This window comes from Lepidochelys kempii, chromosome 20 (genome assembly GCF_965140265.1).
Source record: "Lepidochelys kempii isolate rLepKem1 chromosome 20, rLepKem1.hap2, whole genome shotgun sequence".
NCBI classification, from domain to species: Eukaryota; Metazoa; Chordata; order Testudines; family Cheloniidae; genus Lepidochelys; species Lepidochelys kempii.
This window is the reverse complement of record NC_133275.1, coordinates 8,639,120-8,664,777: the sequence shown is the minus strand read 5'-3', so window position 1 is coordinate 8,664,777 and position 25,658 is coordinate 8,639,120. Positions and strand designations below refer to the sequence as shown.

Here is a 25,658-nt window from a genome sequence, read left to right as displayed (position 1 = left end):
GCTTATCTGAGGTAAGAGAGGGTGCTCTGGTCACTCAGAGTCAAGCCAAAGGTGGTAGAGAAGGAACTGGGGCATTGGCTGCACACCACTATGTAACCGCTTGGTGATGTGTGAGATGGCTACAGCATATGCGTGGCCCAATCGGCACTGTTATCACAAATCTCCGATTACAAGCGCATGGCATCAAGACATCTAAAGTGGAACACCCACAAGGACACTCCTAGAAGAAGAATATATGTTTTCAAGACTTATGCTGGCTGCAACTACTTTGCTAAAAATATAAGTCATTTGGGATTCTGGCAGTATGGGATTCAGTCTACACCCTGGAAAACTTCATGCTGTGGAATACCTGCACACACAAAAATAAAGAGTGTTTCCTCTTTTACAGTCTGCCTCTCTCCCTATTTGATCTCTACAGGTTGGTCTCTAAAGTGTCCTAGTACAGCTTTATTTTTTTAATCTCAACCAAAGACATTAACATATAAAACAAAGTCCATTCTTCATAATCACAAACTCAGAACAGTGATAATCATGTGCTGTGGCATATCCCAGTCACCAGCAGCTAACTGAACATATCCAGATTGCAGGAAGGATTTGTACACTACAAGATGTAGCTCAAAGAGACGCTCAGTCCTTGAGTCTTCTGGCAGATTCCACTCCTCCTGGCTATTCCTGACACACCCATTAGTAGTGGGCACAGTTTACTAGGCTAATGAGAGGCTTATTTGAAAATCCAGGGGATGTGCCCTCTGGGGAAATGTAACACTGAATTGATATCAGGGAACCCTGAAGTGATGCCAACACACTAATGTCACAAATATGACATTATAATGTCACTGCAAGATCAAGCAGAGGGTGAGCTAATGAACACTATCCTATTGGAAACCTGAACACAGAAGACAGCTGTCCAAGTACACTGTTTGCAGAAAGGTTCTTCCTCAGCACCTGCAGTAAGCTTCATTCCCCTCCTCCACAGCTTATCACATGAACTATCTTATTTAATAGTTAAACCAAAGATTAGTGACTACACAGTGAAGTCATTGTTAAATCTGCTTATAATGATGATAGAAACCAGTACGCCATCTTCTCCACTAGGATCCTATACTACTGGTGTCACAAGAGTAACCTTTCAGCAAGGTTGTGGTGAAACCCACAAAGGTCAAAGGTGCTAATTAAAACCTATTTTCAAACACAGCATACAAGAGATGTAAAAAAACATTTGTTGAGCAAGAGCTTTGGGCCCGAACTAAGCAGGTGCAGAGCAATGTTTTATGGAACACTAGTCTACCTTCTATGGAGAGAGAGGGATGTATAGCTTAGATGGCCTTTATCTCAGGAGAACGGGAACCAATCTTCTAAGGGACAGACTGGCTAGACTAGTCAGGTGGGCATTAAACTAACAAAAGCGGAAGAGGAAAATGGGGAAGTAATGATGCTGAAAACAAAAGGAATCAAGAAACAAAGGGATATGAAGTGAAGAAATGCTATAATTGCCTATACTTCAATGCTAGGAGCCTGGGTAATAAAAAAAGAAGAACTGGAATTACTCATTTACAAGCATATCATCTCACTTGTTCATACTGCTGAAACCCAGTGGGAAAAGTAGCATGACTGGAATGTTAAAACTAATGGTTATAATAAGCTATTTAGGAAAGACTAAGTGGACAAAAGGGGGTCAGGATTGGCACTCTGTCAAAACCGGCACTGCCTGCTTCCAAGTTACTGAGAAGTGATCTTGAAAGTTTATGGATCGATGTTCTCTAACAGATTAAGGCACAAGATGGGGTATTAGCTGGTGGCTGCTACACACCACCAAATCACAATGGAGAACAGGATGGCTGTATCCTTAAAATACCTACTTATAACTTGGGGAGGACTTCAATTTGAATGACCCATGCTGGAGGGTCTCATGCTGCCAGTATTAAAACATCCTCAGAATTTTTAAAACTATAAATGACAATTTCCTAACTCAAAAATGATGCATCCAATATGGGGAAAATCTATATTAGACCTCACCTTGACAAATGAAGAATTAGTCACAGAACTAAAACATTCAGAGATGCAAGTGATTATTATTTGATTGCATTTGTTAATAATATCCAAGCCAGTAATATAGATAAGTAATGTTTTAAAAGGCTAATTTCACAAAGATAACTCAGTCCAATCAGCTGGAAGAAAGAATTTACACACAAAAATGTGAATGATAATTGGGAACTGCATAAGAACTTTTAACTAGATGCCCAAAAAGTCACAACTGAGAAAGACTGTTAACAATTGAGGACACTGAATAAAAGACCAGCCAAGCGGAAGTGAAAGCAACTATAAAAATAATTCTCCTATATAATTCTCACATATATACACACACATATATATAAACAGATCTTTCCATGAAAGCAAATTAAAAGAGGGTAAGTTGAATAGCAATAAATATAAATTAGAAGCTAGAAAATAGATAAGGGAAGCAGCAGTATAAAGAAAAATCTATGGTCAGCAGAGTTAAGAACAATAAAAGTAAGTTTTTAAATTATATTAAGAACAAAAGGAATCACAACAATGCTATTAGTCCATTACTCGATGGAAATGGTAGAGATGTCAATAGTGTCATTTATTTCTGTTCTGCTTTTGGGAAAGAGCCAGATGAATTCACAACCTAAGCTGATGATGAAACACTTTCTGTTCCAACAGTAACTAAGAAGCACGTTAAACTGCAGCTACTAAAATCAGACATTTTTAAATCAGCAGGCCTGGGTAACTTGTCTCCAAGAGCTTTAAAAGGACAAGCTGAGGAGCTTGCTGCACTCAACATGATTTTCAGTAAGTCTTGGAACAGTGGAGAAGTTACAGAGGAAAGAAAAAAGAAAAGGAGTACTTGTGGCACCTTAGAGACTAACCAATTTATTTGAGCATGAGCTTTCGTGAGCTACAGCTCACTTCATCAGAGGAAAGAAAGCAAGCTAAGGTTGTGCCAGTATTTAGAAGGGATACACAGGATGACTCAAGTAACTAGAGGCCTCTCAGACTGACACTGAGCCTGGGCAAAATAATGGAGCAGATGCTATGAGACTTGATTAATACAGAATTAAAGGAGGGTAATGCCAATTAGACAGTATTCATTTAAAAGAGATCTTGTCAAACTAACTTGATTTTTTTAATTTAAAAGTACGATATTATATTACCTCAGAATTTGGCACTGTTGCAACTGCTATTGGAATACTATATCCAGTTCTGGTGTCCACAATTCCAGGACAGTGAAAAATTGGGGGCTTCACAGAAGAGCCATAAAAATGATTAAAGGATTGGAAAATATACCTAACTGAATAGGTAAAGGCTCACGGAGCTCAGTTTATTTAACTAAGAGAAAGTTACAGAGTGATTTGATCACAATCTTCAAGTATCTACATGGGGAATGGAAGTTGGAGAGAGAGCTATTCAAACTAGCAGAGAAAAATATAACACGGTCCAATGGCTGGAAGTTGAAGCTAGATAGACTAGAAATAAAGAGCAAAATTTTAACAGTGAGGGTAATTAACCATTGGAACCACTTACCAAGGGCTGTTGTGGAGTCTCTCTGGAAATTTTTAAATCAAGGTTGGATTGGTCTTATTCAAATCTGAATTAATTTAGGGATGTCCTATGGCCTGTGATATACAGGAGGTCAGTCCTAGATCACAATGGTCCCTTCTGGCCTTAGAATCTATGAATCTATGAACCAAGCTTCAAAAAACCTAAATTATTAAAAATGCATAGGCTTGAGATGTAAGCACACAATACAAATATTGAACGTACGTTTACATGCATAGTTTTACTGACTGTAATTTTAAATAGCTTTCAATGTGATATTGTTCACCTTTAAATAAACAAAGTCTAAAGCATTCAGGCTGAAACCCCCACCTTGCAAAGATCCACACAAAGCCAATGCATCAGTTTAGCCCTCAAAATAGAGCATGAGTGGTAATTCAGTGGGGCACGGGCCTCATGTAAGCTGTCTACACAAAGCTGAATTTACCTTGAGTGAAGAGCGTTTCATATCAAAGGTAGCAAGCACACTTTTTCAAATGATGGCAGATTATTACAAAATGCAATAAAAATATGTTGCATATACACAATCTTGGAAAACCCACCCAGTAGACAGATTTATCAAAATTAAAACCTATCACCAATATGGGTGACTCTTAGGTGCAAAAATGACTTCAGTACATTATTCTGCTTGTCGTGCCTGTTTTCAGATGCTTTTTGCATTAGGCGCAACGTTACATCCAAACCTTAATATTCCTGAAGGGTTATGTAGGTGTCACCAAAACAAACACGCAAGTAACATTAGACTTTTGAGAATCAGTTTCCCTTCACTTATTAATCCTTTCCTAATTACAGTAGAACCAACCGGCTATTTGCCATGATGACTTAATTAAGCAAATTAGCTGTTACATGAAAGCACAGTGAAGCTCAGGGAAAAAGGTTTAATACAACGTATTCTGCTTGTCTGACTACCGTAATTTACTTTTACGGGCCTTCACAATGTACTGATAGTATATTCAGTAAATATAATGAAGTGACAGTAATAAGATTTCACTCCTATAGTTCTCACCTTTTAAACTTCACTGAAAAGTAGGGAGAGAACTATTTACTTATGCTAATTACAATGTGTACATATTAGTAGGTTCTACTGCATAAGCAGGGTGCCCAAAGATAAACATGGTCAAGGGACTTCTAAAATGTGGCCCATATCCATTTGCTGTCAATAGCTCAGATATCAAATGTAGATAAGCAGCTGAAATTAAGATTAAGCATTGTATGTTGTGACTTGTAGTCTGAGGATTACATGAGGGTGGCTGATCATTTTTTGCTATTTTATTCAAATTGCAGTGGGCACTAGAAGGTATCCCTGAACAAGAACTGAACTCAAGACTAGTCAGTCAAGTACTTTACCTGCTTCCTTCCTCCCACGTCCTCTTCCTTTTGCCTGGACTATTACAATTTCCGTTTCTTCCTCAGTCATTTCAGAGATTTTCTGCAGAAAAAGCTTTTCTAGAGCTTCTGCCATTAAGACTATGTCATCCCCTGGCTGGATTAATGATAGATAAAATAAATTAGGCCTGGTACACACTTTCGAAGCAAGTATGAGATTGTAACCTAGAAAATTAATGCCACATTTAGGATTTTGCTTTGTCTTTTTCTCCCTTTAATATTGAGTTTAGTCATAACCAAGATTGAAAATGCAACAAAACCATTCCAGTACAGACATCATACATCTTCCACCCGCCAACCCAATCTTGCACTCTAATATAGCGACCCCCAAACTTTTGAGGATCATGCCCCCCCCAACCCTGCCCGTCCCCACCCCCCGCACTGGGGCTGGAAGTGGGGACGTAATGTGGGGGAGACACGGACAGCGAAAAGGGGACTTAGGCTGGGGCCGCAGCTGGGGCAGGAGCAGAGCCACAGCTGGGCTGCGATGGGGGCTGGCATCCAGGCCCGCGGCCAGGTGTGGCTCCACTCCTGACCTTACCCCAAGCCTCAGCCATGGGTTGGAATGGAGCTGCAGCCAGGCACACACATGGGGCTGGGAACCAGGGACGCAGCTAGGGGCGGAACCAGAGCAGAGCTAGGGACAGTTAGGGGCTGGCTGGCACACTCTCTCTGCCCCCATGGGGGCTGGCCCATGCTCCCCCCAAGACTGTCATCCACACACCTTAGGGAGGACGCCCCACACTTTGGGCACCCTCTGCTCTAATGTTTCCTGATCCCATCCAAGTGGTTCCTCTCACGTTTCTTTTTTAAATGTTTACATTACAAGTAGTAGTAGTATTTATATTATCATTGTATCCAAAGGCTTATGGCCCTACTATGCTGGATGCTGAACAGAAAAGAGATACATTATCCTTGCACTGAAGGGCTTACATTCTAAAGACAGCACAAACAGATGATGGGTAGAGAGATGTGAATACAACATACAGACAAATGAGCATGGTGAAGAACAGTTTTGTTGCTACACTGTAACTTGTTTTTTCAGCTGGAGACAGAAATAGAGAGTGGGAAAAGAAAGGAAGCAGAATAATCCCAGTTTGTCACCTACTAGTGCTATGATCAGCAGGCTGCATTTTGTAGGCATCATGGCAGGTGTGTGTTAAGGAAGGAACTGAAGGAAAATATGGCAATGGCTCTTTGGATTTTATCAGGAAATTTTACCCACTCATAAGTGGAATTATGGAAGAATGCAAAGAACTGCTTAAGGAAGAAGCTGACTGGTGGGCAGCAAAGGCTGGGAATTCCGGCAGAGAGAAGGAAGGGGTCAATATGCTGATAAAATTACTAGATTAGTTTGGTATGGGTAGGGCTAAATTAGGAACATCCTTAAAGATGAAGACAAGAAACTTGTATCTCATGCACAAGTAAAGAAGGTGTCAATGTGAGGAATCAGCAAGAGCTGATATGGTCAGAGCAACAAGCCAAGATGATCACTGTAGCAGCAGCATTCTGAATAGACCTCATGGGAGCAGTCAGCAGCAGTTAAGGGCAGAAGAGGGGAGACTGCAGTTGTCAAGACATGAATGACGAGGGCTTGGGTGAAGGTTTTGGCTGTGTGGACAGAGGTCATATTTTAAAGATGTGCAAGAAAACAGCAATATATAAAAAAAGAACTGAATTCATGGGCAGAATGTATAATAAGACAGGGAGGCTCTACGTCCCCCAGGCTGGGAGGCAGCAACGTTTTTGCTTTATTATGCCCCATGCAGGTTCCAGGGTAGCCGAGGAGGCACATACCCACCTCCTCAGCCGCTCTGGAACTTGCATGGGGCACATCACAAGTCATCTTCCAACACGCTTTTCCCCTGGGTGGGTTGGGTCCAGGGTGGGGGGAGGTGTGTGTGTGTGTGAAAGAGAGAGAGACCAGGGGCTAGCCTCCGCAGAGGGGGGGCTCCACCCAACACCCATGACTGAATGTGTGGGTCCAGTGACAGGGCAGAGTCACAACCTAACACCCAGGGTATGGGCCTGAGTGACTGGGAGGAAGGGGGAACGTGAAGGGCTTGAGAGGAAAGATCAAGAGCTGAGTTTTGGCCATGTTAAGGTTAAGATGATGACTGGACTTTCATAAAGAGATGTCAGAAAAACAGTCTGAGATACTAGACTGGATGAAAGGAGACAGTATATCAGTGGAGAGATTGAGGGAGAAAAAGAGAAAGCCCTCGGATGAAGCCTTGAGGGACAACAGCAGAAGAAACTACTAAACGAGCAGTCAGAGGAAAAAAGAACCATGAGAAGACTGAATCATGAAAAGCCAATGAAGGGCAAAACGTAAGGAGTGTTTGATGGTGTCTAAAACTGCCGAGAGGTCAAGGAGGATAAAGATAGAGTACAGAAACTGAGTTTTAACTACGGAAACATCATTAGAGACTTTAGCGTGCAATTTCAGTGCAGAGGGCAGAAGCCAGTTTGGAGGGTCAAGAACAGAACTGGAAGAAAAACTCCAAACAGCAGTTGCAGATAGAATGTTTCATGAGCTTGGCGATGAAGGTGAGAAGAAAGATTGGACCATGGTCTGAGGGGAAGATAGGGAGGCCTAAACATGCTTACACTGTAAGGGAAAAGGTATGTGATGAAAGAGGATAAGAGTGAGAAAAGGGAGAGAGCAGATATAAAGGAGGTTAGAAGACAAGAGGGGATCGGGCACTTGGGCAGGAAGAAAAGAGGGGGCAGGAAGCCTTGGTGCCAATGATGGGGGAGGAGGAAGAGAAGTGTACTAAGGGCAAGAGGAGGAAGGGAAGTATAGTGTAGTGGGGAGGATCACACCAGATCTTTGAACAAATGAACAAAATCCTGTGTGGGTCACACAGCTTCTTCGCTGCCTATGGAACCTACAAGTTAATAACTCACTCTAAGGAAGTTTCTCTTAACACTTAGTCCCAGATCCCGTTCATGCCTCCTTGTTCTTAAGGCTGTTACCGTCCCCAACAGTTTGGTGGTCTCCATCTTCTCTCTACCTCATAGTTTCACAACTCAGCCATGTCCCCTATTTCAGTTTTAGAAGCATAAATCAATTCTTTTTCTGACCTATCCTCAATTATTAACATCCCACTCCCTGCCACCCTAGAGATCCTTGCTGCTCTCTGTATCTTTTTCAGTTCCTTGATATCCCTCCCGTAAAATGGTATACAGAACAGTGCACACTGTGCAAGGCAAAATCTCACAGTGCCATAGTAAAAACACAACTGGGCGTAAAAGGATTCATTGCACCATTCTACTTCTCATCTCATTCTTAGCACCAAGCATGTAGCCTCACCCCCAGCAGTCTCCGGCCTCTTACCATAGATATTTAAATGCCAATATCCACTATTAACTCATCTGAGAGAATATCAGGAAGATAGGTCTGACTTGTCTTTTCATTGCATAAAGGCAAGAGGGGGCCTAAACTGCTATCAAATTATTAGTATTCACAGTTCTCAAGAAACCGTCTGTTAATCTGGATTCAGTTACATTTAAGGACTGTTATAAGAAGTAACATCTGAACCAACCACATGCAGTTCTGAAGTGGTGCAATGATTACAGGACATTCCCTTGGCAGGCCCAAAGTCATATACCTTATTGTAGATGTAACAATTTGTAAACATTGTATTAAAGTCCTGGATACATTCTTGAGCATTCCAGTAGTAGTTATTCTCCAAACGTTTCCTTATTGTTCCCATGTCCATAGGAGTTTTAATAATCTTATAATAATCCTGTGGAAATCAGAGAAAGAAATATCAGTTTAGAACCTGGAAAAATCCAACAATGCTGGCACATAAAGTGCATATTTACAGGTACTACAATAGGATAAATGCAAAGCTTTGATAAGCTTTTTCATGGCTCTTACTTCTAATCACTGAACTTTACCGATTACTCTAACCCAGGGATGCTCAACCTATGACCCATAGGCCATACATGGCCCACTAGATTTCATAAGGCCCATGGCCTGCTTCAGCACAATATACTAATGGCTGATTCATTAGTGTTTTGTCATGATATTTACATAATTTTAGTTTACACAAGGAAGTATGTAGAATCTGTTTGGCCCACACAAGGTTGTGCATAGGTTTATGTGGCCCTCCTGTGATATAAGGTTGGGCACCACAGCTCTAACCAAACCCCTGGGGAGCTTTCACATGAAAGCTATATTCTCAGAACTCCTATCTATCACAGAGTGCTTGCCTCAGCCACCACCAAACACTTTACAGTAACTTAGGCTGATGTAAATCATCTTGGGTTGATCTGTTTGTGCATAAAATGGTCTTTGGTCAACGTAAGCGCTCCATTACGGTGATGCAGTAAAACCACCTCCCTAAATTGCACTGAGCCATGGTCGATCTACTGAGGTTGACAGTGAGTGTAGATGCTGCATGATATATGTCACAGACTCAGACTTCAAGGTCAGAAGGAATGATCATCTAGTCTGACCTCCTGCACATTGCAGGCCACAGAACCTTACCCATCCACTACTGAAATAAACCACAAACCTCTGGCTGAGTTACTGAAGTCCTCAAATGATGGTTTTAAGACTTCAAATTACAGAGAATTCACTATTTACACTAGTTTAAACCTGCATGTGACCCATGCAGCAGAGGAAGGTGAAAACTCCCAGGGTCTCTGCCAGTCTGACCTGGGGGAAAATTCCTTCCTGACCCAAAATATGGCAATCAGTTAGACCCTAAGCATGAGTGACCAGGCAAATACCTGGGAAAGAATTCTCTGTAGTAGCTCAGAGCCCTCCTCATCTAATGTCCCATCTCCAGCCACTGGGGATTTTTGCTTCTGGAAGTCACAGATGGGCCACATGCAGTCCCATTATCCCATCCCCTCCGTAAACTTATCAAGCTCAGTCTTCAAGTCAGTTAGGCTTTTGCCCCCACTGCTTCCCTTGGAAGGCTGTTCCAGAACTTAACTCCTCTATGGTTAGAAACCTTCACCTAATCTCGAGCTTAGACTTGCTGATGGCCAGTTTACATCCATTCCTTTTTGTGTTGACACTGGTGCTAAAATAACTCCTCTCCCCCCCTGGTATTTATCCCTCTGATGTACTTATAGAGAGCAATCATATCTCCTCTCAGCCTTCTTTTGGTTAGGCTAAACAAGGCAAGCTCTTCAAGTCTCCTCGCATAGGTAGGTTTTCGACCCTCCAGCAAGTGTTACACAACGACCAACAGTGACTGCTCTTGGTCACATTTGTGAACTCCACTGCCCAACCATCAAGACCAGAAGACACTCCCTTACCCTTTAAAATCTCCACATATTTTTTTAAATGCCAGGGATCCTAGAAATCCGTTTGCCACCGAAAAATGTGGCATTTTTATGGAGAATCTTTAGTTTTTACATTTTTAAAAACATATACTATGGAACCCTGATTGTCCAATCTAATTGTGACCGGGGCCAGAGTAACGGAATTTTTGATTATCCAATCAGAAGAATGGGCGGGGCTTAGTCTGTCCGCCCAAAAATTGTAAATATATCAATAAAACCTGTTCAACTGATACCTATATATATTATGGCTAAGGAAACTGAAGTTCAGCATTTCATTTTAATTACAGAAAACCCCCAAGTTTTTATGTTTTTATCATCGGAGAATTTTAAGTTATCACAGAAAACTAGGATCCCTGCTGATAGCCAACCTCGGTAAGCACATCTAGAAGCTCTCCTTTGTTGTGTGCAACTCCCCAACCAACCATGCTGGCTCCGTAGACAGGAGGTATTGGACCCACTGGGCCAGAGGGGAGAAGAGGCTGTACAGACACAGCTATGGACCAGCCACAGAAAGGTAGACAGGTACGAAAAGATTGCACAGCTCATGCAGATGAAGGGGTACAACAGGGATCAGCAGCGGTGATGTGTGAAACAGAAGGAATCATGGAAGGCATACCACAAGGCCAGACCTGTTGCCTTTACACCAAGTTGCATGACATACTTGGCAGAGACCCCCACTAACCACCGGATACCGCTGAGGAGCCCAAGGCAGAGAACCCTGCCTTGAACAGCGAGGAGGAGGACAAGTACTGGGGGGAGAGGGGTCCAGCTATGCCACAAACCAGGACCAGTTTGAGACTCTACCTCAGTTTAGCCAATGTCACCAGCTGAGCACGATGGTGCCTGGACCAACACTGAGATAGCAGGACAAAGGTATTGACTTTCCATTGTTTTACTTGTTCAAGAAGAGGCAGTGGTACAACAGAGTGTGATAGAACCAGGCCAGTTAGGTACAACAGAGTAGTCCTGTTGGGATCTAGGAAGTGGGTGGGCTGAGGTCACCCAGATTGAGACCCGCTGGCAGAGGGTCGTCCTCCCCGAGTGACTGGGGTCAGACCTAGGGTCTCGATCTCTGCGAAGATGGAGGGGTTCCATCGGAGGCCCCCTCGAGGAGGGACTCTGGAGGAGAGGTGGTGCTACCCTCCATTGCTGCCATGTCATCCGCAGCTAGCTCCAGTGGGTGGGATTCACCTGGGGGAAAGGCAGAAGGCTCAGTGTCGGTGGCCCCCTTACTGGTCTTTCAGGGGGCCTCCGCATCAGATGGGAAGAGTGGAGCTCGAGCCTTCCGCCTGGCCACTTCACCTGCACTTGGACCCAGCCCTCCATAACATCTGTGGGCTGGTGGACAGGGGTTGGGCCGGGGGGCAGGGGCAGTGGTGGGGGGTGGGGGAGAGGAGCGACTCTGTCCGCCGGGCAGCCTGGAGGTCCGGCACCCTGCTGGGGCTTGGAGGTCCCAGACGCTCCTCTGTGCCATGTCCCTCTCCCATGCCCAGCGCACCCTCCTCCACAGGCCCCTCCAGAGTACAGGCAGCAGAGGCGGGGCCCACCCGCTCATCTGGGCGTGTGGCGGGAGGTGCCCCAGCACATGAGCGGGAGCAGTGGTGGGCTGGGGAGGAGCAGCTCTGTCCACCGGGCAGCCTGGAGGTCCGGCACCCTGCTGGGGCTCGGAGGTCCCAGACGCTCCTCTGTGCCGTGCCAAGGGGCAGTCCCTCCAGATGTGCCCCATCGCCTGGTAGAGGTAGCACTGGACCTGCCCCATAGAGTAATGCACCCGGTATGGGCCCCCTGGTAGGGGACTACGAAGGACCCCTCGAGCGCCTCTCCGTCACACGCCACCGGTGGTGGTTGAAGCTGCACCTGCCGGCGGAACGAGAGAACGTGACGGAGGGCGGGGTTTTTGCAGCCCAGGGAGAGAGGGCTGACTATGGAGAGGGGTTTCCCCAGGGTAGAGGAGCAAGGTAACAGGGCGGCATTAGGGAGGAACGGAGATCAGGACCAACCGGACACCCAGGTTCTCCAGTGGCTCCAGGGGGACGAACACCCCCCCCCCGCCCCCACCAGGCCCTTCTCCACCTCCTGGGCGGTGGCCTCCGATGCCAGGAAAATGACTACCTTCCTGTACATTTTGGAGGCCACCATGATGGCCGTGGGCCCCAACACCCTCGCCAACGCCCGCACGTAGGTCTCCACATGGGGTGAGGCGGGCACCAGGAGGCAAAGGATGCCGTGCTTCCTGGTCAAGGTGGGGAAGGGGCTCCAAACGCCAGAGATGGTAGCAGAGGCAGCTGCCAGGAGAGATGACGTAGGGGCAGGCAGGGGAGCCGCCACCACCTGGGCGTACGCCCTGGGGGCTGGGAGAGGGGCACCCGCAGAGCGACGCCGCAGCCAGTGGCGGGGCCGCGGCAGAGGGACAGTCCCTACCGTGGAGGACCTATCCTTTTTGGCAGGGCCCTTACCCTTCTTTTTGCCCTGGCCTTTCCCTCTGGCTGGGTGAGGGCTCCCCCAGAATCGGAGGGGGTGAGGGACGTGGCAGCAGCGGAGTCCACTCCATTGCCCACCGCTGCTGGTGCCCCAGAGGGGGCGGCAGCAGATGGATCAGCAGTGGCAGTTGAGGTGGGAGCCAGAGGGGGTGATGGGGGGGGCAAGTGGAAGACGGGTAGCGGGGTCTGCCCGAGGAGTCCCTCCCACCTTGTCCCCCGCCATAATGAGCAGGGATGGAGGAGAAACACCGGAGGGAGGAGGGGAAAGGGGAAACAGGGTGACCACTCCTCCCCACTAGGCTGCAGGCAGGGGAGGACGACGCCAGAAAGGAAGGGGGGGGGGACTATCAAGCATTTGAGGGGGTTCAGTCTCTAACACAAAATGGGATTCCGGCTCCTCTAGCTGCACTAGGAGATGGGGGGGTGAAGTGATACGAGGGTTCATACTGAAACAGGGGAGGGGCACAAGCACACAGGAGACAGCATGGGCACACGAAGCAAAGGGCTAGTCAGGGCAGGGGAACTGCGGGGGGGGGGGGGGGGGGGCGGAGGCAACAGCCAGGCTGGAGGTAGGACAGGGAAACCAACGGGCTAGCTTCAGAGGCTGGGGCATGGTAAACAAGCAAGCAAAACTGCAGAGAGGAAAGAGCAGGGCAGGCAAACAAACTGGAGCTGCTGAGAGGCTGGGGCAAAACAGGGGAGCAAAGGTCTTCAAGGGGAGAGGGGGAGATTGCTGCAAGGAAAGGGGGGTGTCAGTCCAGAGAGGGGCAACATGCGCCCATGTGTGCTTGCAAAAAAAAAAGTCGATGGCTGCTGGCTGCCGTTTCAGGCCCACGTGGTGGCAAAAGCGTACGGCAAGTCAAGCGAGCAGCTGAGTCCCAGAGGCAGGAGCTGAGACAGATGGTAAGGAGCAGTGGGGCTGATGGAGGGGGCTGCGATGGTGGGACACAGATGGACATGGGGGCAGGCTCCACGCCACACCCCCTATGTCCCCACAGACACAGTCAAGACCGCCACCACAAAAGCACAGTTCGAAAGTTACACAGTCCTTGAAGGCGCCCTCCACAGTGATCTGCAGAGGCTCTGCACGCTCCCGCAGCAGCAGATGGTCCCCTTATTCCTCCTCGAGGCTCCAGCAGTTCCCAGGCAGCAACAGCAGCTCCAGCAGGCTGTCTGGTGGGCAGGCAGGAAGGACCACTCTCAGGTGGTGATGGTGGTAATATCCACAGCAGCAGTAGCAATGGCTGAGGCTGGAGCCCCTCAATCCTCTCCTCTGGGGAGTGGGCGAGTAGGTTCCCCCAAGGGGCTGCAGCAGGAGCAGCAGCAACCGGGGGTGGGGGGGTGGTCCTGCATAAAATCATAGAATATCAGGGTTGGAAGGGACCTCAGGAGGTCATCTAACGAGACATGGAGCCATTGATCACTACCCGTTGAGCCTGACAATCTAGACAGCTTTCTATCCACCTTCTAGTCCATTCATCCAGCCCATACTTCTTTAACTTGATGGCAAGAATACTGTGGGAGACCATGTCAAAAGCTTTGCTAAAGTCAAGGAATAACATGTCCACTGCTTTTCCCTCATCCACAAAGCCAATTATCTCGTCATAGAAGGCAATTAGATTAGTCAGGCATGACTTGCCCTTGGTGAATCCATGCTGACTGTTCCTGATCACTTTCCTTTCATGTAAGTGCTTCAGAATTGATTCCTTGAGGACTTGCTCCATGGATTTTTCCAGGGACTGAGGTGAGGCTGACTGGCCTGTAGTTCCCCGGATCCTCCTCCTTCCCTTTTTAAAAGATGGGCACTACATTAGCCTTTTTCCAGTCGTCCGGGACCTCCCCCGATCGCCATGAGTTTTCAAAGATAATGGACAATGGCTCTGCAATCACATCCGCCAACTCTTTAGCACTCTTGGATGCAGCATATCTGGCCCCATGGACTTGTGCTCGTCCAGCTTTTCTAAATAGTCCCGAACCACTTCTTTCTCCACAGGGGGCTGGTCACCTCCTTCCCATGCCCAGTGCAGTAGTCTGGGAGCTGATCTTGTTCGTGAAGACAGAGGCAAAAAAAGCATTGAGTACATTAGCTTTTTCCACATCCTCTGTCACTAGGTTGCCTCCCTCATTCAGTAAGGGGCCTACACTTTCCTTGACTTTCTTCTTGTTGCTAACATACCTGAAGAAACCCTTCTTGTTACTCTTGACATCACTTGCTAGCTGCAACTCCAAGTGTGATTTGGCCTTCCTGATTTCACTCCTGCATGCCAAGCAATATTTTTATACTCCTCCCTGGTCATTTGTCCAATCTTCCACTTCTTGTAAGCTTCTTTTTTGTTTTTAAGATCAGCAAGGATTTCACTGTTAAGCCAAGCTGGTCGCCTGCCATATTTACTATTCTTTCTACACATCGGGATGGTTTGTCCCTGTAACCTCAATAAGGAATCTTTAAAATACAGCCAGCTCTCCTGGACTCCTTTCCCCGTCATGTTATTCTCCCAGGAGATCCTGCCCATCAGTTCCCTGAGGGAGTCAAGTCTGCTTTTCTGAAGTCCAGGGTCCATATTCTGCTGCTCTCCTTTCTTCCTTGTGTCAGGATCTTGAACTCGACCATCTCATGGTCACTGCCTCCCATCCACTTTTGCTTCCCCTACCAATTCTTCCAGGTAGCAGAGAAGGGGTAGGGGTGGGGGGTCTGGCCCAGCCAGGGAAGTAGCTGCAGCAGAGGCAGCAGCCCCAGCAGCAGGAGCAGCAGCCTCCCACCTCCCTCCAAGGCAGGGGGCTATGGGAGAGTCATCAAAGGCAGAGCTACTGGCCACTGGAGAAGCAGGTTTCTGTTCCCTGAGTGACCAGAGCAGGGGCTGCACTAGAGCATCCAAGAACCTGCTAGAACCAATTAAGACAGGCAAGCTAATTATGACACCTGGAGCAATTTAAGAACTAGAATCAATTATGACAGGCAAACTAATCAGGACACCTGATTTAAAAAGAACCTCCCATCAGTTAGTGGAAGGTGTGCAAGGAGCAGGAAGTGAGATGGCATGCTGCTAGAGGACTGAGTACAAGTGTGATCAGGCTTCAGGAGGAAACTCCTGTGGTGAGGATAAAGGTGCTGGGGGGAGGCCATGGAGAAGTAGCCCAAGGAGTTGTAGCTGTCACAGAGCTGATACAGAGGACATTGTAGACTGTTGCTATCCACAGGGCACTGAGCTAGAATCTGGTGTACAGGGCGGCCCCGAGTTCTCCCCATCTCCATAACTCCTGATCGGACACAGGAGAAGTTGACCTGGTCTGTGAGAAACACCAGAAGGGAAGGTCTAATTTGGAAAGGGATCTGGCCTGTCCCCGACCCACTAGATAGGACAACAGACACTGTGGAGATTGTTCTCCATTTCCCCCCATGCTGGCCAGTGATGAGGTTAGCTGAGTGAACGGCAGGTTTGAGCCTCTAGCAGAAGCAGCCAAACTGAGGGCTGCCGTGAACCTCTGAGGCGAGCAAATCTGCCAAAAAGTGCAGGACCCACTAAGGCAGAGGAGGAACTTTGTCACAAGAGGTAGAGTTATTTGCTTTTCGGTCCCTGGCAGAGTTAGGCACAGGGTAGGAGCCCATGCGGAGCAGTTTATGTCCATAAGGACATATCTTTTGTATCCTCCTGAGAGGCCTCATGATGGTACTCTGCAATCCTCTCCTAACAATATTTAGGGATGGTAGCCTTATTTCTTCTTCTCATGGTACTCCATGACTACTTCAGAAGGCACTGTTGCAGCCAATGAGCTAGCGGCACATGGGCTTGGGCAATTTTGGGATGCCAGCAGCAGCTGTGCTCTCTGTGCCCGTTTTACCCTCAGGTTGACTGTGCACTGTGTGAAGTAGTACTGATTTTTGTTTGTTTTTAACCTGCTGCCTATTAATTTAATTGGGTGCCCCCGGCTCTTGTGTTAAGTAAAGGAATAAACAACACTTCCATATTCCCTTTCTCCACACCATTCATGATTTTATAAACCTCTATCATATCCCCCCTTAGTCATCTCTTTTCCAAGCTGAAAAGTCCCTTTTTACTCTCTCCTCATGTGGAAGCTCTTCCATAACCGTAATCATTTTTGTTGTCCTTTTCTGTACCTTTTCCAATACTAAGCATCTTTTTTGAGATGGGGCGACCAACTCGCATGCAGTATTCAAGGTGTGGGTGCACCATGGGTTTATATAGTGGCATGATGATATTTTCTGTCTTCTTATCTATCGCTTTCTTAATGGTTCCTAACATTGTTAGCTTTTTTGACAGCAGATGCACACTGCGCGGCGTTTTCAGAGAACTATACACGACTCCAAGATCTCTTTAGAGTGTTAAGAGCTAATTTAGAACCTATCGTTTTGTATGTATAGTTGCGATTTGTGTTTTCCAATGTGCATTATTTTGCATTTATCAACTATTTTCTTGCCTAGTCACCCAGTTTTCTGAGATCCCCTTCTAACTCTTCACAGTCTGCTTTGCACTTAACTATCTTGAGTAATTTTGTATTGTCTGCAAATTTTGCCATCTCACTGTTCACTCCTTTTTCCAGAACATTTATGAATATGATGAACAGCACTGTTCCCAGTACAGTTCCCTGGAGGATACCACTATTTACCTCTCACCATTCTGAAAACTGACCATTTATTCCTACCCTTTGTTTCCTGTCTTTTAACGAGTCCCTGATCCATGAAAGGACCTTTCCTCTTATCCCATGATGGCTTACTTTGCTCAGGGACCATATCAAAGGCTTTCTGAAAGTCTAAGTACAATATATATCCACTGGATTACCCTTGTCCATGTGCTTGTTGACTCCCTCAAAGAATCCAATAGGTTGGTGAGGCATGATTTCCCTTTACAAAAGCAGTGTTGACACTTCCCCAACAAATTGTGTTTATCTAGGAGTCTGATAATTCTGTTCTTTACTATAGTTTCATCCAATTTGCCTGTTACTGAAAGTTAGGCTTACCGGCCTGTACTTGCCAGGATCACCTCTGGCGCTTTTTTAAAAAAATTGGTGTCACAATTTATCCTCCAGGCATCTGGTACAGAAGCTGATTTAAATGATAGGATAGTTCTGCAATTTCATATTTGAATTCCTTCAGAACTCTTGGGTGAACACTATCTGGTCCTGGTGACTTCTTAGTTTAATTTATCAATTTGTTCAAAAATCTCCTCTACTGACACCTCATCTGCGACAGTTCCTCAGATTAGTCACCTAAGAAGAGTGGCTCAGTTATGGGAAACTCCCTCACATCCTCTGCAAGGACTGATGCAAAGATTTGTTTAGTTTCTCCGCAATGACCTTATCTTTTTTGAATTCCCCTTCAGCACGTTGATCGTCCAGTGCACCCACTGATTGTTTGGCAAGCTTCCTGTTTCGGATGGATTTATTTTAAAAAAAAAACTGCTGTTTGTTTTTGAGACTTTGGTTAGTTGGTCTTCAAATTCTTTTTTGGCCTGCCTAATTATATTTTTACACTTGACTTGCCACAGTTTATGCTCCTTTCCATTTTCCTCAGTAGGACTTAACTTCCACTTTTTAAAGGGTGCCTTTTTGCCTTTGACCGCTTCTTTTACTTAGTTATTTAGCCACGGTGGCACATTTTTGGTACTTTTACAATGTTTTTAATTTGGGTATACATTTAATGGAAGCCTCTATTATGGTGTTTAAAAAAAAATTCCATGCAGCTTGCAGGCATTTCACTTTTATGACTGTGCCTTTTAATTTCCATTTAACTAGCTTCCTAATTTATGTGTAGTTCACCTTTCTGAAGTTAAATTCTACTGTGGTGGGCTTCTTTGCTGTCTCCCCCCAACCCAGGACGTTAAATTTAATTATATTATGATTGCAATTACCAAGCGGTTCAGCTATATTCACCTCTTGGATCAGATCCTGTGCTCTGCTTAGGACTAAATCAAGAACTGCCTTTTCCCCTTGTGAGTTCCAGGACTTGCTGCTCCAAGGAGGAGTTATTGAATGGTGTCTAAAAACTTTATCTCTGTATACCATCCTTAGGTGACATGTATTCATTAATATGGGGATAGTTGAAATCCCGCATTATTATTGAGATTTCTGGTTTTTACAGCCTCTCTAGTCTCCCTGAGCATTTCACAATCACCATCTTGGTCAGGTGGTTGGTAGTATATTTCTACTGCTATATTCACATGGCGCTCTCTCCAGAAGAGCTCTCAACGGCTTCCCCCACCATTCTGTGGTGTTTTAGTATAGGCAGAGGGCATATTTTACAAACCCCCTTCCCTCCCTGCCTATGAAGGTGGTATGTGAGCCATGGGACTCTGGCAGACAGTGAAGTAGTGAGCATGGAGGCACAAGAGGCTTCAAAATGGCTGTATGCCAATTAATTATATTTACATTTAAAAATCTTCCCTTATAACATTACTGAGTATTACTGAACAGCACTGGAGCCCACAAGAAACATAGCTGCAGGCAGCCTGTAGGCTGTATGAGTACCAAGGCACTCCACTAAGGCCATGAGTATTTTAGCTTCCATCAAGGTCTATGCTAACTAATACAAAATAGCACAGATCAAGCAAGTGACTACACAGAACACAGCACAGTATTCTGAGTGGCAGGGAACAGTGAAGTCCAGGTTGGCAAATTCCTTGGCTCATCTTAATGATTCCTGCTGCCTGACAGCCAGAGAGATGAACTAACTAGTCTGGACTGGGGGGACAGGAAGGAATAGTATCCTAACATATTAAACAACTCAAAATATTTATTCCTAATGCATTTTCTGTCTATAAACCAGAAGGTTTATTATTCCTAATTATAAATACCCACCCCCTCCACAAAATGTGAAGACCGACTGAATCACTGAGAGTATACCCCTCCTTGTCTCCATCAACAAAACCATTGATTCAGTGATTGCAGAAGGAGGAAGAAAATACCCAAGATACAAAGGACTTCATATTCTTCATAGACATTGTGGCATTATGCCCCATATTCTTCATAGAGATATTGTTATATAGGATATGATTATGGCATAACTATGATGTATTTTATACAAGTTAAGACATGTTAGATATCATTGGAAAGGTTATGATTCACTGAATAGGATTACGTTATTTGTATGCATGCATCATTTTGGTATCTGAAGTTAGGAATACTGTCTATGCATCAATTACAGATGTGTTTACACCTGGGGAATGCCCAGTAGGCAGAATGCAATCAGTCTAGATGTCTCACTAGGAAGAGCCATTAGGGAGGACTATAGGTCTTAAAAGATGCCCACTGAGAAGCCTTCCAGGGGACAATGCAAACAGTCTCTGGGTTATGGCTGCAGGGAACTGTGACCAAGTCTCCTAGTACTGAACTCCGTAATAATACTAGTGTTTTTCCACTGACCAGGGATAAGGATCAAACTGGTAGACAAAGGATTCCTGCCATACACAAAAACTATTTAAGGCAGGGGAGTGAATCATTGTGGTTCGTTCTTCTTTGACTAACCACCCAAGAAAGAGGACTACTGGAAACACCTGAGAACAAGACTGGACTAGGGGAGAAGGGCTGAGCCCAAGCTAGCGGGTGTCTGGCCTGTGAAAGGAATATCTGGAGTTTTAAACTGCAAGCAAGTGCAGTTTACCTTCAAGAATCTCTGTAATCTTCCTAAAACAACTTTTAGAGTGAGAATTTGCTACTTATAACCATTTTTTTGGGTTTATTAAGTTTAGATTGCATGTTTGTTTTATTTGCTAGGTAATCTGCTTTGATCTGTTTGCTATCCCTTATCTTAAAATATCTCTTTTGTAGTTAATAAACTTATTTTGTTTGGTCTAAAACCAGTGTGTGGGGAAATCGTAACTTGAGGCAAAAAGCTGTGTATATCCCTCTCCACACTGAGGGAGGGGGTGAATTTCATAAGCTTATGCTGCACAGTTCTCTGTGCAGCACAAGATGGTACAACTGTGGGTTTACCCTCTTGAGGGGGGTGGGTGGGTGTGCACTTGAATACTGGGCAATTCTAGCTGTGCCTTCCCATGCAACGCTGATCTCAGCATCTGTGTGTGTACTAGTAAAATGACAGGTTTCAGAGGAACAGCCGTGTTAGTCTGTATTCGCAAAAAGAAAAGGAGTACTTGTGGCACCTTAGAGACTAACCAATTTATTTGAGCATGAGCTTTCGTGAGCTACAGCTCACTTCATCAGATGTTTACCGTGGAAACTGCAGCAGACTTTATATACACTGTGTGTATATATACACTGTGTGTATATAAAGTCTGCTGCAGTTTCCACGGTAAACATCTGATGAAGTGAGCTGTAGCTCACGAAAGCTCATGCTCAAATAAATTGGTTAGTCTCTAAGGTGCCACAAGTACTCCTTTTCTTTTTGTACTAGTAAAGTGCAGTCTGAAACCTGAGGGAGGGCTTGGCTGGCTTGCCTCAGCAATACAGGGTTAAGGGAGCCTAGGCTGGAGGGTCAAGCAGACCCAGTGGTACCCCAGTTCCAGGCAGCACCCCGCTGGGGGGGGGGGAGGGCAGAACCTGTCACAGACATGTAATGTTTAATCTGAGAAGCAGCAGCAGACTTCTCAATCTGTACTTACAGGGAGGTTTAGCTTGACAGCGTCCACAGGATGATGGAAAGGCCACGCAAACTGGTGTTTCCATAGTGTCTTGAGCACCACTTTGAGTAGATACTGCAGTTGGTTGGTCTGTCGCTTGGGCTTGTTAGGGTTGGAGGTCTCTGGTGGAGGGGGGTTAGTGCCTACAGTATTGCCTTGTTGGGGTTGGGTCTGTGCCTGTGTTGTAGACATTTGTGTAGTTTCTAGTCCATCCCCCATTACTGGTAAATTTCTCAGTCTTGTCCCAGGGCCACTCTCCACAGACATGCTATTGATCCCATCGCATTCCTCACCAGGCACTCTGTAAGGCAAATACAACAGAATTAACTGCAGGTTAGTTAAAACCGACAGTTTTCATTACTAACTACATATTGCTTAAGTACAAACCAGGAAATCACCGCATACTTTAAATTTACTGAGAATACTGGATGCACTTCTAACAGCCTGCAACCTTTGCAGGATAGTTCAGTAAAAGCCTTCTGTTGTTCAGTAGCATGTATTAGCCAAATGATTGGACATATTCCTAGATCCAAAGGCTGAAAAGGATATCCTGGTCATTCAGTTTACTCTAGTTCCCCTCTTTTCACAGATGCACCAAGCCATTTTCTTCTATCACCTTACAGGATATATCTTATTTTCGTACTTGCCCATTTTAGAGTAAGTTTTTTCAACAAGGAGCCCAGAAAGGAATAGAATACCTCAATATGAGTAGTCTTATTAATGCTGTGTAGAGAGAAATCACCTCCTCCCTGGTATCACAAATGAGAACCAAATTAGCATGGCATTTTTAGCTGCTACACAGTTAATGTTTCATTGCCTTTGCCACTTAAAGCCTTTCATTTTCTATGCAGAGCAAGAACCTTAATTATCAGATTTAAGCCCCTCACTATAAGAGTTCTTCTAACTTATGAGACGAGGCTGTTTTGGGTCAGGGTTAACACACACATTACTTAACCACAACGTTTACCCTAGTGTAGATGCTGGTTAACACCTTTATATCTCAACAAGCTATACTGAAAATGCCATGGTTAGGTAGGAAGTAGCTAACATGTCAGCTAACCCAAATATAACTCAAATTTTTCCTAATTTAGGCAAACCATAGGAGACTCATAGCTAACAATTTCTGTGAAGTGTTTCAATCATATTATTCAGCAGTGACTAACCATTGAAAACTGCCCCAGGTGGCGCAGGCCAGGCAGCGTAGATGGGCTGGCTGGGGGAGGCTGACTGCCAGTCCCGCCCCTTCTGCTCGAGGCCCGGAGCCTGGCCTCCGTACTGGTAAGTGTTTCGTATTACTTTCATCCCTGGCCATGGATGACAGTAATGACAGGGTGGGTGAAGTAGTATCTTTTATTGTACCGACTTCCGCTGTTGAAAGAGAGAAGCTTTTGTCTCACAGAGCTCTTCTTCAGATCTGGGAAAGGAACTTAATGTCACAACTAAATGCAAGGCGGAACAGACTTAAGCATAAAGAGTTAACACACACTGCAAGAGACCATTCAAGGTGAAATGGACAGTTAAAACCTTTGCAGTCATAGAACAAAGGCAAGTGAGTGGGTTAGAAATTGTTGTAATAAGCCATAAATCCAGTCTCTTTATTGAGTCCATAATTTTTAGGGTCAAGCGAAGTTATGAATTTAACCATCAAAAGACGAGCTTGGGAGCTAATATGCAGGTTTCCTTTGAGGATAAGGACTAAGCTCTCAGATATGGAGAGACCATTTTATGAAAAAAGTGTTCTCCCACAGGTATTTTTGTTTTATCATTTTTCTGTGAGTTCATTTGAGAATGTAGTGATTAATTTTTTTCACCCACATAGATACTGGGGCATTTAGTTCACTGGATGAGGTACACCACGTGATAAGCACGTGTAGGACCCATGGATTTTGAAAGGTATGTTTTGAGGGGTATTGATCATTGTAGTAGTGGAGGTATGGCTACAGGTTTTGCATCTGTTATGGCAGGGTCTGGTGCCACTGAATTGGTATGTCCTGTTCGGAGGGTAGCTTGCTTCTGATTAGCTTGAAGGGGTTGGGGGGGGAGGTTATATGAAGGCCAGAAGAGGGGATTTAGGAAAGATTTATTTCAAGATGTGGCCCACATCAAGTATGTGTTATAATTGTCTAATGATACCCCCTCCAGACTCCAGTGTGGGGCGGTAGGTGACAAGTAGGGGAGTGCAGTGTTGTCGTCCCCCAACCACGTATTGAAGCAGGTCCTTTTAGGGTAATTGGGCAGCCCATTCCATGATGTAATCTACTTCTCTGGTGGAGTATACTCGTTTGGTAAACATGGTTTTAAGTGTGTTACAGTGTGTATCCCAGACTTTCTCCTAGAAACAGTCTATGGTATCTGAGTGCCTGGCTGTAGATAACATTTTTGGGGGTGTTTGGGGTGGTTACTGGATTTGTGAAGGTAAGTGTAAGTGATCTGAGAATTTCTTGTATATAGTTGTCTGCAGCTGATCATGGAGTCCAGGAAGTTGATGCTGGTGTGGGAGAGTTTTAGCTCTGGTTTACGCCACGGGTCTCCAAACTTTTTGAATCGCACACCCCCAGGGCCAGCCGAAGATGGAGCGGGGAGAGCCAAGCTGCCACCGGCGTGCTGCCGAAGAATCAAAGGTCAGGAGCGCTGCTGCCGCCATGCTGGCAGCACTCCTTCGGCGGCACTCCTCCTGCCACGGTCTTGCGCACCCCTCTTTGGAGACCACTGGTCTTTGCTACGGAGTTAGGTTGACATAAGCTGCCTTTCGTCGACCTAATAATGTCAGTATCTACACTGCAAGATCCCTCCCGCTATGTCAACTTAGCTCCACCTCCGTGAGAGGCATAACACTTAAGTCAATGTAGTGAGGTCAACGTAACAGCAGTGTAGACAATGCATTCCTTATGTCGACATAACTGGCCTCCAGGAGGTGTCCCACAATGCTCCATTGTGACCACTCTGGTCACAGTCTTCAATTCCTCTGCCCAGCGGCCAGGTACACAAGAAAAAGCCCCTCCCCTATTAAAGAACCACTAATTTTTAATTTCCAGTTCCTGTTTGGTTGGTGTGGAGAGCTTGCCTGCCCAGCTCAGCATGCCAGCTCCACACTCCAAATGAGCTCCTGCCTGGACTACACAGGAGCTGGTGGATCTCCTGGGTCTACATAACTGCATCTCCAGACACAGTTCAGATCCAGCCATAGAAATGTGGACATCTACAAGCAGATCTCTTGGGGCATGGTGCAGAATGGCTACCAGAGGGGCCTACAGCAGTGCCATGTGAAAGCCAAGGAGCTGCGGCAGGCACACTAGAAGGCAAAGAAGGCAAGCAGTTGCTCTGGTGCAACACCACAGCCATACCGCTTTTACAAGGAGCCGCATGCTATATTCTGCAGTGACCACACAACCACCCCTAACAGTTGTGAGAGTCAGTCACGGACCAACACAGGCAACACTGAGGCGACTGTTGGACGAGGAAGGAGGAGGAGGAGAATGGGAGACAGGCAAATGAGGGATCCATTGTCCCAGAGAACCAAGAGCTATTTGTAACCCTAGACCAGTCCAGCCAGTCACAGCACTCCAGCATGGGTGAGCATGATGCAGGGAAGGAACCTCTCGTAAGTATACAGTTCACATTAATATTGTGGGGACACATCTTATTTGCTATTTTTTCTTGAACTAGCCAGTGCAGGTACAGTGGCTATCTGCTTCTAACTGCCTGGCACAGATAGCCAGAGGGCACCCTGCAAAAAAGATTGTTTATGCACACCAAGATGTTCTGTGAATCCTCCATTGAGATAAGATGATTACCTACCTTTCATAAGGGTTGTTCTCGAGATGTGTTGCTCCTGTCCATTCCAGGAGCGTGCACAGTGTGTGCACAGTTGCCGGAGACTTTTTCCCATAGTGGTAGCCGTAGGGCTGGCTCTGGCGACTCCTGGAGGCCCGCACTCATGTGCCGGTATAAAGGGTGCTGCTGGCCCCGCACAGTTTCAGTTCCTTTTCGCTGTGAACTCCTGTGGTGGGGCAGGTCATGGAATGGACACTAGCAACATCTCTAAGAACAGTTATGAAAGGTAAGTAACAGTCCTTTCTTCTTCGAGTGCTTGCGCTTGTCTATTCCATTCTGGGTGACTCAGAAGCAGAAGTCCTGGAGGAGTTTAAGGTCCAGTCAACTGCAGGACAGCCCTCCCGAAACTAGCATAATCTCTTGCCTGTTGGGTGATCGCATAGTGGGATTCGAATGTGTGCACCGAGGACCACATCACTGCTTTGCAGATGTCCTGTATTGGTATATGCGCCAGAAACGCAGCCAAAGATGCTTGAGC

At 45.7% G+C, this 25,658-nt stretch overlaps 1 protein-coding gene across 21 annotated transcripts in view; it reads right to left on the bottom strand.

The window, feature by feature from the left end:
* Positions 1-25,658, bottom strand: part of BRD4 (bromodomain containing 4) — a 228,353-nt gene that overhangs the window by 80,642 nt on the left and 122,053 nt on the right. For 16 of the 21 annotated variants that reach the window (XM_073319258.1, XM_073319263.1, XM_073319255.1 and 13 more), the window contains 3 exons: positions 21,329-21,647; positions 8,580-8,717; positions 4,927-5,062 (listed from right to left, as the gene is read on the bottom strand). In XM_073319258.1, the coding sequence (XP_073175359.1) occupies positions 4,927-5,062; positions 8,580-8,717; positions 21,329-21,613 (559 nt within the window). In that variant the 5' untranslated portion in view covers positions 21,614-21,647. Of the gene's footprint in view, positions 1-3,546; positions 3,687-4,926; positions 5,063-8,579; positions 8,718-10,640; positions 10,730-13,794; positions 13,901-21,328; positions 21,648-22,509; positions 22,761-25,658 lie in introns of those variants that run through there. The other 5 variants (XM_073319261.1, XM_073319275.1, XM_073319273.1 and 2 more) reach the window with 5 other exon arrangements.